Here is a 13,757-nt window from a genome sequence, read left to right as displayed (position 1 = left end):
TATGTGCCCAGCAGGTAGATAAAGACACTGAATTCCAATCTCTGAGTAGTTGCCTGGGGCCTGTGTGGCAGAAACTATCACTTGTAGTTACTATTGTTACATTTTGTTTGAGCTTGTTGTACTAAATGCATCTATGATGATATAGGTCTAAATGTTGTCATCAGTAAAAGAGTGTTAGTATTTATCTTCTGTTTAGAGAACTAAAAGACTAATCTCATTCCCTAGTCAAGAGAAATTATTATTTGAGGAACACCATGCCTAACGGTTGTAGGATGTGGGGCAGGAGCAGGGAGGGAGGAATAATCAGAGACTTCAATAATCTTCAAATAGTAATATTACCCTGGTACATAAAGTCACCAGATGTTAAAAGTGCCTTGCTAGTCTCATACTGCTGTTAAGCTGTTGCTCTCTCTGCCCTCTAAGATGTGTATTTATCAAACTAAAAAGATAAGAACAAAAACAATAAAATAAAATTCTAACTGGAGAACTTGTTTGATGGGGAAATTCAGGTCCCCCTTTCTAAGACCAGGAGTCACTTAATTTGGATCCTCCTTTTGTTGCCCAACACCCTATGATTATGGGAATATCATGATCTCTTATTGCTTTAGTATTTCTCAAGTCTTAAAGGGCTGGAATAATCAGTAACCACAGATTTAAAGGATTCTCATGTGGGGTTTTATATAAGCAAATTTTATTAATTCCCACACTGTGTCTTCTTACCTAAGTGTTTTAGGTTTAAATATATTTTTTAAAAAGATCAAATTTATTTTATGATGTCTCTTTCAAAAGATCTTAAATCTTTCCCTTTTTGTTAGTTTATTTCACTGTCCTAGATCTATTACATATTTTCTATTAGCAATAATCATGCCTTGGATAAACCTCATTGGCTATGATACTGCCACCGCGCAAAGCTTATTACATATTTTCTTAAGTAGGCCCCATGCCCAGCATGGAGCCCAACATGCAGCTTGAGCTCACAATCCCGAGATCAAGACCTGAGCTGAGATCAGGAGTCGAATGCTTAACTGACTGAGCCACTCAGGCTCTATTACATATTTTTATTCAATTAATTATGCCCCAAGTTCTCTCTTCAATATTAAGTGGTGTTTTAAAATTTACAAAATTTAAATTTAAAAACAATACATTTCACTGTGAAGTTTTTAGGAAATCAACTTCTTTATAAATTTCAGGTGGATATCCACTGGGACACCACTCCTCTGCCCCTGTCCACTTTTCTAGCCCAGACAGGTAACCCTGCTTCACCAGCTGAGGATCCTTTTACACCAACTGACATTCAGTCACTAAGATCTCTCTTAAGTCACATCTGCTAATTTATAGTTGAGTTCGCCTTCTACATTCTCTTATGGAACATGCTAATCCGTGCCCAACAACTATGATTGATCATCACTAGTAAGATATGTTTTCCTCCTATTCATCCCACAGGATTGTCTTTTCACTAGTCCACTAGTTTGCTTACCAAGAATGAGGTGTCTCCCCCATACTTAAATACAAACTGTTCACTTTATTTTAGTTACTGAAGTATGTTTGAAGCATAGTTAGTTTATAAAGCATTTAATTTACTTAATCCTAAATGGCACGATCATTTTTGGAAAACAAGTAGAAAAAATATAAAATATTATGTATTTGGGATTCTAAATGATTTAAAAAAAATTTTAAATTAGCAGGTGTTTTGTATCTGTCATAAAATGATTGGTCAGGTTGGCCACAAGAGGTGATGCAAGAGAGGCCCAGAAAAACAAAGTTTATATACTCACAGGTCCTATAGAGACAGAGTCAGTGCACACTATCAGGAGGTCATTGGTGGAAGAGCTACGAGGGGCCTGACTCAACCAAGCAGGCAGGGAAGGTGAGGAAGGTGGGGTGGGAAGAGAGGGGCACCTATGGACAAGCACCTTCATTGAGGGTCAGGATGGAGTTAACAGTAAATATTGAAAGGGGATTCCATTGGCACATCTGAATGTCCCTAGGTCACGGTCAGGAAAGGCAAGAGGAGCAACTTGTGGCAGGGGCCAGCCTTCACACTGATGCACCTGGTCACCTGGCTCAGGTGTTCACACATTGTGGGGATGTTGTAGCAGTAGGAAAATATCCAGTTTTCCAATTTGTAATAAAGGAGACTAATAAAATTCCAAATTGTCAATCTTTTTTTTTTTCTTCTTGAAGGCGGGAGTAAAGGGGTAAGAAAGGCAGAGTGAGAATCTTAAGCAGGCTCCAAGACCAGCACAGAGCCGATGGGTTGATTTCAGGACCCTGAGATCATGACCTGAGCCGAAATCAAAAGTCAGATGCTTAACTGACTGAGTCACCCAAGTCCTCTCATAAATCCTCTTTGATATGAAAGAAAAATGATGCAATTTTTCTATCAGAGGAAACAGACCTTAAAATGAGACTTCAGCAAGAGGATGCATGTATTTGAAAAATTTTATGTCATTTTCAGTGTAATTTGGCTTTTTCTAATATTTATGAGAAAAACACGTTTTTTAATGTATACTTTCTTTTCTAAGAGTTGCCTGTTCATTTACATTGCCAAAGCAGCAGTATGATTACTATAATCACCTCTGTTCTACATATTTAAATGCTTTCTTTGAATTTTATTTTTCTATTGTTTTAGGGATCTTTCAGTAAAAGCATAAACATGAAAAATTTTTTAAAGATTTATTTATTTATTTATTTATTTATTTGACAGAGAGAGAGTGAGAGAGAACTAGCACACAAGCAGGGGGAGTGGGAACAGGGAAAGTCAACTCCCTGTTGAGCAGGGAGCCCAATGTGGGACTTGATCCTAGGACCCTGGGATCATGACCTAAGCTGAAGGCAGATGCTTACCTGACTGAGCCACCCAGGCACCCAGTGAAAAAATTTTAAATCATTATTAAATACAAATGTGCTAGGAATGTTTTAAGTCCTCAGTTTTAATAAAACTTAGTGATACTCTGCTCGGCTAAAATTATGAAAATATACTACCATGTTCATAGCTAAGAGATTAGACATTCCTTATGTTTAGATTTAGTATTTATTTTCTTAATTTTTTTATTTTTTATTTATTTTTTATTTTCTTAATATTAAAGCTGGAAATATACCTTTGATTTCTTAATTAAATCTCCAAATATTTTACTACCATATATTAAAAAACCCATTTCTCCAAACTAATTCATCATTAATTTTTATCATATATAAGCTTCTGTAAATACCTGCAAACATAATTTGCAAGCCCCTTGTTCTATTCCATATTTGGCTTTTTTGCCAATATTAACTTGTAGTTATTATACTTTGTACATGGTAAAGTTCTTTATTTAAAAAGATTTTATTTATTCATGAGAGACACAGAGAGAGAGAGAGAGGCAGAGGGAAGAGGGAGAAAGCAGGCTCCATGCAGGGAGCCCAACATGAGACTTGATCCCGGGCCTCCAGGATCACACCCTGGGCTGAAGTCAGCGCTAAACCGCTGAGCCACCCGGGCTGCCCAGTAAAGTTCTTTTCATTAAACTTTTTAAAGTTTGCATACTTCTGTGTTTTGTGTCTTCACAATTTGAAAATGTCTTCATACTTCATCATCGAATACTGAAACATCAGTGCATCTGGAAGAAGGAATTGTTCTTATGAGGAAGTCTCTTCTAAAATATTGTTGAATTTATTTTTTATTAATTTTGTACCTCAGAATCTTTTCCCATGATGAAAATGTTTTTATCTATCCACAAGTCTTATTCAAAACAGACCAGTTTTTTGTGCCTATACAGAAATTTCTTTTTAAAAAATTTTTTAATTATTTATGAGAGACACACAGAGAGAGGCAGAAACATAGGCAGAGGGAGAAGCAGGCTCTCTGCAGGGAGCTTGACATGGGACTCAATCCCAGGACCCTGGGATCACCACCTGAGCCAAAGGCAGATGCTCAACCACTGAGCCACTCAGGCGCCTCTATGTAGAAATTTCTTTTTCTTTTAAAGATTTTATTTATTTATTCATGAGAGATACAGAAAGAGAGAGAGGCAGAGACACAGGCAGAGGGAAAAGCAGGCTCCATGCAGGGAACTCGACGTGGGACTTGATCCCAGGTCTCCAGGATCAGGCCCTGGGCTGGAGGTGGCGCTAAATCGCTGAGCCACTGGGGCTGCCCTATATAGAAATTTCTTAATGCAAAATACAGTCTGCACAGCTATTGCAGGAGAAATGGTTGGTATTTACCCTTTATCAGTTTTCAGAACAATTCATTGTTTCCCTAACACCTTGTAGCATTAATATTTCCAGTTATTTTTATATCACTTATACTATATGCCTCTGGCTTATCTAGGTCAATCCTTTTAAGTTACTAGAACCAAAATGGGTCAATGGCAGCTTCTTCATGACACCTTGTGACCTCTTAAAGTGATGCTCAGCATTCTGACAGTTTCCTCTATTCCCTTGCTTGACAAGAAGTTTTGGGATATCTTGGGAAGTTCCTGCCCTAGAATCTGGAACAGGCCCTTTTGTTTTCTTCCCAAACCACTCTGCTTCTTATACTGAAAAACTGTATGAAGGTGGGTGCTAGAATTAGGCATTGTTATGGCATTGCCCATCACTTCTAGATTTTTTCAATGAAAAGAAAAATGAAATACATAAAAGTTAAAATCAATACTATATGACTTGATATTGTTTCTATCCAATGCAGGCTTTAGACTTTACTCAAATCCTTTGGTTTCCTGTCTGCATTTGTTTTGTCTTACATGGAACAACTTGTTCCTTATCTATACTAATGTATTTGTTCCACAAGTACTATACCAATACATTGTAGTAAAATATTAGGATTTTGGCAGATAATTTTGCCTTCAGATATTCCCCTTAGGGATATACACCCAAAATTCTATATTTTTGTATTTTTGATTCACTTGAAATGTATTTCCCTATATGTATTTTCTTTACCTATAGGGACCATCACCTGGATAGTCAATCAAAAATTTTAACTTTTAAAAAAATATTTATTTTTTGACATGACAGACACAGAAAGAGAGAGGCAGAGACATAGGCAGAGGGAGAAGCAGGCTCCATTCAGGGAGCCCCATGCGGGACTCAATCCCGACACTCAAAGATCATACCCTGTATCAAAGGCAGGTACCAACCACTGAGCCACCCAGGCATCTCAAATATTTTAGTCCACTGAGCAGAGAGCCCAATGTGGGGCTCAATATCAGGACCCTGAGATCATGACCCGAGCAGAGGGCACCCACTTGACTGAGCCATCCAGGTGCCCCAGAACTTCATTTCTTTTTATGGTTGAATAATACTCCATTGCATGGATATATAACTTATTTATTTATTTATTTATTTATTTATTTGAGAGAGACCACTTGAGTCAGAGAGGGGGCCAGAGGGAGAGAGAATCCTAGTAGGTTCTATCTCATGACCTGAGCCAAAATCAAGAGTCAGACGCTTAACTGACTAAGCCACCCATGCTGCCTGAATGTACCACATTTTAAAAATCCATTCATGTTAAAAGATACTTGGGTTACTTCCACCTTTTGCTATTGTGAATAATAGTAATCCACCAGGAAGTAGCCTTTAGTTTTTCCAGATTTAAGAACAGACACAGTCAGGTTGTAGGATAGGGCAGTAGTGAGGATAATCACCATTTTATTAATTAGATTTTATATAATAAGTTTTTTTATATATAATAAGTTTTAATCATTGGAGGCCCTATTTTAACTTACATTGGGTGATATTAATACCTGGGTCAGTGCTGGGGGGCTGTGGGATCCCATTAAGCCAATCTGTGTCAAAGACTTATACTAATTTTAAATGCAGTATTCATCATGTTAGAGTGTGCCCAATATGGGATATTTTGGGGTGTTATGACATTGGGAAATTTAGGCAAGGCTACAATTCAAGTGAGGCAGATCTATTTTTCTGTTTTATATCTGGTTACTTTCCTAAGTATAGGAGCACAGTGTGTTAAAGTGGTGAGATTCCCCGGATATGATTTGAGCCCGTAATGATTATGTTTCTGAGGTTTGGGCTTTGGTGCCTTCTAGTAAATGATGTTTAAACTACTTTATTGAGGAATTATTGACATGTAAAAACCTATACGTGTTTCATGGATACAATTTGATGGGTTAGGGATAAGTATATACCATAAAACCATTATCATTGTTGAAGCCATAAATATACCCATCACCTAAGTTTCCTCCTATCCCTTTATTATCATTTTCATTATTTGTGTGCGTGTGTTTGTGTGTGTGTAGCAAGAACACTTAACAAATGTTATGGTCCCATCCATTAGGACCCCTTCCACTTCCTATGGATGTTTTGGCCACCTGACAGATTGTCCTCTCTCCTTACAACCTTCCCACAGCCATTTCTCTCCCTCAGTGGTGTTTATGAGGCCCAGTACCCCTCCCAAATACCCAGGCATAACACCCAGTCACAGCTCCCATCTTCCCCTGCTGGGCATCCAATACCTTTCTCATGATGACAAAGATCCCCTTCCTAATTGTGAGCCACAGCTACCCTCCAGTGCAGACAATGACCACCACGTTCTGCACATCTCCCTACTGAACCCCTCCTCAGAGTTCCAGACCTGTGTGGCCATCTACTAATTGTTCTTCACCCATTTTTCTTTGAAACATCTCTGATTCTTAAGATAGTCAAAACCAGAATTGATAGCCTCAGTGAAAATTATCTTACCACCTACTTTAATATCCTGGTTAATGGAATTTCCATCCTTCTGGCTGCTGAGCTCTAAAACTCCCTTCCTTTCCCTCTCATTAGCAAAATCTGAAATTCTGGGCAGCTCTAAGTAAAAAACTGATCCAGAATCCAACCAGTTCTCCCACTTCCACAGCCACCACCTTGGTACAACCACCAACACTCAGCTGAAGTACTGCAGTTGTTGCCTGTTCCTTGTTCTTCCCATAACCTCCTGAGGCCAAAAGTATATGCTCTGCTCTCCAGGCTGCAGCCACGGGGAGCTTGATGAGAGCTGGATCAGATCAGTTCCCTCTGTTCCAAATCTCCTGTTTCCCATCACCTCCAGAAGAGACGCCCAACTTTTCATGGAGCCATTCCATGCCTGACTCCTTCCCACCTGTTCTCAGTTCTCCTCCTTTCTCTCTATAATGATAAGAAAAGGGAACTGTAGTTCTCTGAACAAACTCATAGTCATCTCCTAGACTGAACATATTCTGATATCTAAGTCTGGAACAATCTTTTATACCTCATTGCATTGGTTGCCAGCAACAGGAACCTCTGGATTTATGACCCTGGGCTTGGATTTCTTCAATGTCTCTGGGCCCAAGAAGAGTGGAAGAGGGCAGGCCAAGAGTCCCAGGACACAATCCCAGAGACAAAGGGTGGGATCAGGACCATTGAGGGCCTGGAATATCCTTCACTCACTGTAGTGTGCGGGAGAAGGCCCGGCGATGGTCCCCTCGTGGAAGTTCGAGCCCACAAGGGCACCCTCAGCGGAGTGGGGGGTCGCAGCCAAAGTAGGAGGTCTCCCAGGGGAAGCGCTCTCTGCGAAACGCGCTGACCAGTCTCGGAGCCACTTTTCACGGGCTCGGGACCTGACCCAATGGGGGCCAGCGTTGTGTGCTCCTCCCGGGGTCGCCCAAAAAGATCAAGATTTGGCCTCGGGGGCGACAGGTGCAGACTCAGCCCCCCGAGGGCGGCGCGGACGCGTCGCTGGCAGCTCGATCTGGGGCACCGGGACCAGCAGTGGAGACGCCTGGAGTCCGGGGGTGGGGGCCTGCGGGCAGGTGCCCAACACTTGGGAACCGCCGAGCGCTCCCGCAGCTCCCGACTCTCGGACCCCCGGGCACTCGGGGCAGCTCGCGGCCCGCACCTGATTCGGGAGCGGGCGGGCGCCCCCTGGAGGCCGCATGTGAAAATGGGATTAGCGCCCTTGGGGAGAAGAGGCCTGGGAGGGAGACTCTGAGGTCCCCCACCAGGAGGTCCCCAGGCCCTCTAGGTGTGTTCCCTGGCTCCCGCGCTCCCCGGACCTCCACCTGAGCTTCCGTGGGGTCTGAAGGTCCACCCTCACTGTGCCCAGTTCACGTTGTACCCTGTCCGATGCGACCTCAGATAACACCTGGCCCGCTGACTTGAAGCATGTCTGTCCGTAGAGGGAAAGATTTAAATGAGAATGTGAGCCGTGAGAGCCCCACGCATATCCTACCCGTGGGCCCCTGGTGCATCCAAGACCCGCCTGCCTCAAAGATAAACTCAAAATGGTTGAAACATCTAAATGTGAAACAAGATTCCATCAAAATCCTAGAGGAGAACACAGGCAACACCCTTTTTGAACTTGGCCACAGCAACTTCTTGCAAGATTCATCCATGAAGGCAAGGGAAACAAAAGCAAAAATGAACTGTTGGGACTTCATCAATATAAAATGCTTCTGCACAGCAAAAGAAACAGTCAACAAAACTAAAAGACAACCTACAGAATGGGAGAAGATATTTGCAAATGACGTATCAGATAAAGGGGCTAGTATCCAAGATCTATAAAGAACTTATTAAACTCAACAGCAAAAAAAAAAAAATAAAATAAAATAAAATAAAATAAAATAAACTCAACAGCAAAGAAACAAACAATCCAATCGTGAAATGGGCAAAAGACATGAACAGAAATCTCACAGAGGAAGACATAGACATGGCCAACACGCACATGAGAAAACGCTCCGTATCACTTGCCATCAGGGAAATACAAATCAAAACCACAATGAGATACCACCTCACACCAGTGAGAATGGGGAAAATTAACAAGACAGGAAACCACAAATGTTGGAGAGGATGTGGAGAAAGGGGAACCCTCCTGCACTGTTGGTGGGAATGTGAACTGCTGCAGCCATTCTGGAAAACTGTGTGGAGGTTCCTCAAAGAGTTAAAAATAGATCTGTCCTACGACCCAGAAATTGCACTGCTGGGGATTTACCCCAAAGATACAGATGCAGTGAAATGGCAGGACACCTGCACCCCAATGTTTATAAGAGCAATGTCCACAATAGCCAAACTGTGGAAGGAGCCTCGGTGTCCATCGAAAGATGAATGGATAAAGAAGATGTGGTTTATGTATACAATGGAATATTACTCAGCCATTAGCAACAACAAATACCCACCATTTGCTTCGACATGGATGGAACTGGAGGGTATTATGTTGAGTGAAATAAGTCAGTCGGAGAAGGACAAACATTATATAGTCTCAGTCATTTGGGGAATATAAAAAATAGTGACAGGGAATAAAGGGGAAAGGAGAAAAAAATGAGTGGGAAATATCAGAAAGGGAGACAGAACATGAGAGACTCCTAACTCTGGGAAACGAACTAGGGGTGGGGGAAGGGGAGGTGGGCAGTGGCGCGGTGGGGTTGACTGGGTGATGGGCACTGAGGGGGGCACTTGATGGGATGAGCCCTAGGTGTTATTCTATATGTTGGCAAATTGAACACCAATAAAAAATAAATTTACCAAAAAAAAGAATATCAATTATTGAAAATCCATGAACAAGGACTTTTTTTTCCCATTTATTTGTATCTTTAATTTCTTTCATCAGTGTTTTTATAGTTCTCAGTGTATAGATCTTTCACCTCCTTGGTTAAATTTATTCTTAAGTGTTTTATTCCTTTTGAATCTATTATAAAAGAGATTGTTTATAATTTTTTTCACAGTTGATTGTTAATATGTAAAAATCCAGTTTTTTTTATGTTGGTTTTGTATCCTGCAACTTTATTGAATTCATTTATTCTAACAGGTTTTAGGTGAGTCTTTGGGTTTTTTGTACATAAGATTATGTCATCCACAAATAGAGACAATTTTATTTCTTCTTTTCTCATTTGCATGCTTTTTATTTCTTCTTCTTGTCCAATTACTCTGGCTAAGACTTCCAGTACTATGTTGAATAGAAGTGGTGAGAGTGGTCACCTTGTCTTGTTCCTGATCTTAGCCAAAAATTTTCAACTTTTCACCATTGAATATGATGTTGGCTATGGGCTTATCATATATGACCTTTATAATGTTGAGGTATCATGTTCCTTCTATACCTAATTTGTTGAGAGTTTTTGTTATGAAAAGATGTTGAATTTTGTCACATGCTTTTCTATCTATTGAGGTGATATGATCCTTCATTTTGTTAATGTGGTATATCACTTTATTGATTTGTGTTTGTTGAACTATCTTTGCATCCTAGAGAGAAATTCCAGTTGGACATAGTGTATGATCCATTTAATGTGCTGTTGAATTTAGTTTACTAGTATTTTTTGAGGATTTTTGCATCTAGGTTCATCAGGGATATTGACCTGTAATTTTCTTGTGTTGTAGTATCCTTATATGGCTTTGGTCTGAGGGTAATGCTGGCCTTGTAAATGAATTTGGATGTATTCCGTCCTCTTCAGTTTTTTGGAAGAGTTTGAGGAGGAATGACATTAAGTGTTTCTTAGAATTCATCAGTGAAGCCATCAAATCTTGTACTTTTCTTTTTGGGGAAGGTTTTTGTTTGTTTGTTTTAAGGGAAAGTTTTTGATTACTGACTCAATGTCCTTACTCATCATTGGTTTGTTCAGGTTTCCTATTTCGTTATGGTTAAGTCTCAGTAGGTTGTATGTTTCTAGGAATATATCCCTTTTTTTGTAGGTTATTCAATTTATTGATGTACAGTTAATAGTAGTTTCTTATGATCCTTATATTTCTGTGGTATGAATTACAATATCCCCTCTTTAATTTCTAGTTTCATTTATTTGAGTCTTTTCTTTTTTCCTTAGTCTATTTAAAGGTCTGTCAATTTTATCTTTTTCAAAAAACAAAACCAAAAACAATTCTTAGCTTTGATCTTTTCTATTGTTCTTCTAGTCTTTTCTTTATTTATTTATTCATGAGAGACACAGACTGAGAGAGAGGCAGAGACACAGACAGAAAGAGAAGCAGGCTCCCTGCAGAGAGCCCAACACAGGACTCCATTCTAGATCCTGGGATCATGACCCGAAGGCAGGCGCCCAACCATTGAGCCACCCAGGCATCCCCTAGGATTATTTTATTTCCCTTTGACCTTTATTATTTCCATCCTCCTGCTAATGTTAGGCTTAGTTCTTTTCTAGTTCCTTGAGTTGTAAAAGCAGAATGTTTACTTAACATCCATTATCTTTTCTTAATATAGATAAGTATCTGCTATAGCCTTCCCTCTTAGAACTGCTGTTGCTGGATCCCATAAATTTTGGCATTTTGTTTATTTTCATATATCTCAAGATATTTTTTTAATTTCCCTTTTGATTTCATCTTTGATTCTTTGGTTGTTCAAGAGTATGTTCTTTATTTCCACATATGTGTGAATTTTCCAATTATCTTCCTGTTATTTCTACTTTTCATTGCATTTGGTCAGAAAAGATACTTATATGATTTCAGTTTTCTTAAATTTGTTAAAATTTGTTTTGTAGCCTACCATATGATCTATCCTAGATACTTTCCCCTGCACCCTTGAGTAAAATATGTATTCTGTTGCTGTTCAGTGGAATGTTCTGTATATATTAGCTCCATTTGGCCCATAGTGTTGTTCAGGTCCATTGTCTCCTCTACCATCATGGTTTTATAAGATGCGAAATCATCCTATGCAGAAAGCTTTAAAAACACTGTAATGAATACTCTCCCACTGTAGTCAGCATGATTCATCAGTATTTCTTTTTTTTTAGTTTGTTGGCATGGAGTGGAGAATGAAGAGGCATAATTTGGCAGTGTTTCTTTAGAAGTTTTGTCACAGATCAGGACTCCAAAGATAGGTCTATCCACCCAGAAGACTCACCCCTGTGAGAAATGTGTCCCTATTCTGAAAGACATTTTGCACCTGGCTGTTCTACCTGGGTAGAAACTATACTTGGATGGAGCATGTGCAAACCTACACCAGCTTCAGAAGCATTATACTGCAGAGAAAAGGGATGTGGAAAGGGCCTTATTTGTAAAGACCTGCATTTACCATGTCCCTTCACCTGTAGGAAGGTTGGAAAGGAGTTTCCAGCCACATTGGGCTTTCTTCAGCACCACAAAATCACCAAGTGTGGGGAGGCCTTTCATGGTGGAAAAAGTCATTACACATCACATGAATCCACTGGGAAAGTCTCCAGCCACAGAGTCTTGTTTACCACCGAAGAGTATCCACTAGAAAAAGGGTTTATGAGTCCAGCAAATATGGGAAAGCTTTTTACTGCAAGTATTCACTTGTTCAGCTCCAGAGAGACCACACTGGAGAAAAGCCTTATACGTGTGGTGAATGTGGGAAATCCCTTAGTCAATATTCCAACCTTATTGAACACTGCAGAATCCATAGTGGAGAAAAGCCTTATGAGTGTGAGGAATGGGAAAGCCTTTGGGTGCAAATCCAATCTTGTAAGGCACCAGAGAACTCATAGTGGAGAAAATTACAAGTGCAGTGAATGTGGGAAATTCTTCAAAGCTTCATCCTTGTTCAACACTGGAGAATTCACACCACAGTAAGGCCTATGTGTGTTCCCAGTGTGGAAAATCCTTTAGCCAAAGAGTTACTCTCATTATACACCAGGGTGTTCACACCAGTAAAAGGCTTTACACGTGTGGGGAATGTGGGAAAGCCTTTGGATCCAAATCCAAACTTGATCAGCACAACAGAAGTCACACCAGAGAAAGGCCTTATGAATGTGCTGAATGTGGTAAGTCTTTTAGACAAAGCTACAGCCTTGTTGAACACCAGCGAATTCACAGCAGAGCAAAGCCTTTTGAGTGTGGCCAGTGTGGGAAATGCTTTAGCAGAAGAGCTATTTTCACTAAACATCAACAAATTCACTTTGAAGAAAGGCCTTATAAGTGCAGTGAATGTGGGAGATCCTTTAGTTGAAGCACCAGCCTTATTCAGCACTGCAGCATTCACACAGGAGCAAGACTTCATGAGTATGGTGATTGTGGAAAATAATTTAGGCAAAAACCTATTCTCATTCAACATCAGGTAGTTCACACTGAAGAAAGGCCTTATGAGTGCAGCAAATGTGGCAAATCCTTTAGCCAATGCTCCAGCCTCAATCTCCACTGAAAATTTCACATCATGGAAAAGGCCCATGAGTGCAGGAAATATGGGAAATCTGTCACTCCAACATCTGATGTTTAGCACCAGAAAGTCCATACTTGAAGATAGGCTTAGATTTGAAGGAAACATGCCATCTCCTGTTCACTCTAATGGCACTAAATAGTTTGTATGAGGGAGCCATGTACTTAAAGTTAAACCTCATACTTGCAAGCATCCAGAGGGTAAAATTCCCCCATGAGTTTATAGGCATGTGTGAGGCTTACAGGAGCTGCACTACACATTCCAAACTACCCAGGGCCCTTACCAGAGTTAGATCACTGCCAGTTTCTCTAATAGAAGCCATCCTACTTCTGTTACCTTGTACAGTGTTTCATCAGTCACTGCAGTGTGCCTAAAGCAAGGCAGATGTCTGTGCTCTCTCACATTCCCTAGAGGAAATCTTGAGGAGTCTTTGCCCTTATAGTAATTTCCCTTTTCTGATTAAGTATGAATATGACCCAGTTTGGGTCAAGAGTGGGCTCTGCTGGCAGCTTGCAGGGAAGGCTTACCTTCTTCATGGAAATTTTTGGTTTCAGACAACATTTCTAGTTGATTTTTCCAGCCTTCAGGTCACCAACGGTCTGCGTCATTGCTCTGGTTTGTGCAGCAATAAAGTTCTTAGTGTTTAATCTATCTTTAATCATGGGGGTTGTATTCACTGTTTTGGGTGAGTGGAAAACAGAAATGTGCT

General features: G+C 40.2%; 1 protein-coding gene and 1 non-coding gene across 2 annotated transcripts; one reads left to right on the top strand and one right to left on the bottom strand.

Moving 5' to 3' along the window:
* Positions 1–778: 778 nt before the first annotated feature.
* Positions 779–913, bottom strand: LOC121486050. The gene has a single exon (XR_005986518.1). It is a non-coding gene; the product is annotated as a U4 spliceosomal RNA (small nuclear RNA).
* Positions 914–7,564: 6,651 nt separating this feature from the next.
* Positions 7,565–12,841, top strand: LOC121478791 (zinc finger protein 416-like). Its single transcript, XM_041734108.1, is given in 4 exon segments — positions 7,565–7,873; positions 12,198–12,325; positions 12,327–12,434; positions 12,508–12,841. Coding segments are annotated over 4 exon segments (879 nt in total).
* The last annotated feature ends 916 nt before the right edge of the window (positions 12,842–13,757 follow it).

The sequence above is a fragment of the Vulpes lagopus genome, chromosome 2 (genome assembly GCF_018345385.1).
Source record: "Vulpes lagopus strain Blue_001 chromosome 2, ASM1834538v1, whole genome shotgun sequence".
In the NCBI taxonomy this organism is placed as follows: domain Eukaryota; kingdom Metazoa; phylum Chordata; class Mammalia; order Carnivora; family Canidae; genus Vulpes; species Vulpes lagopus.
Note: the sequence above shows the minus strand (reverse complement) of the source record. Positions and strands in the feature narration are given on the sequence as shown.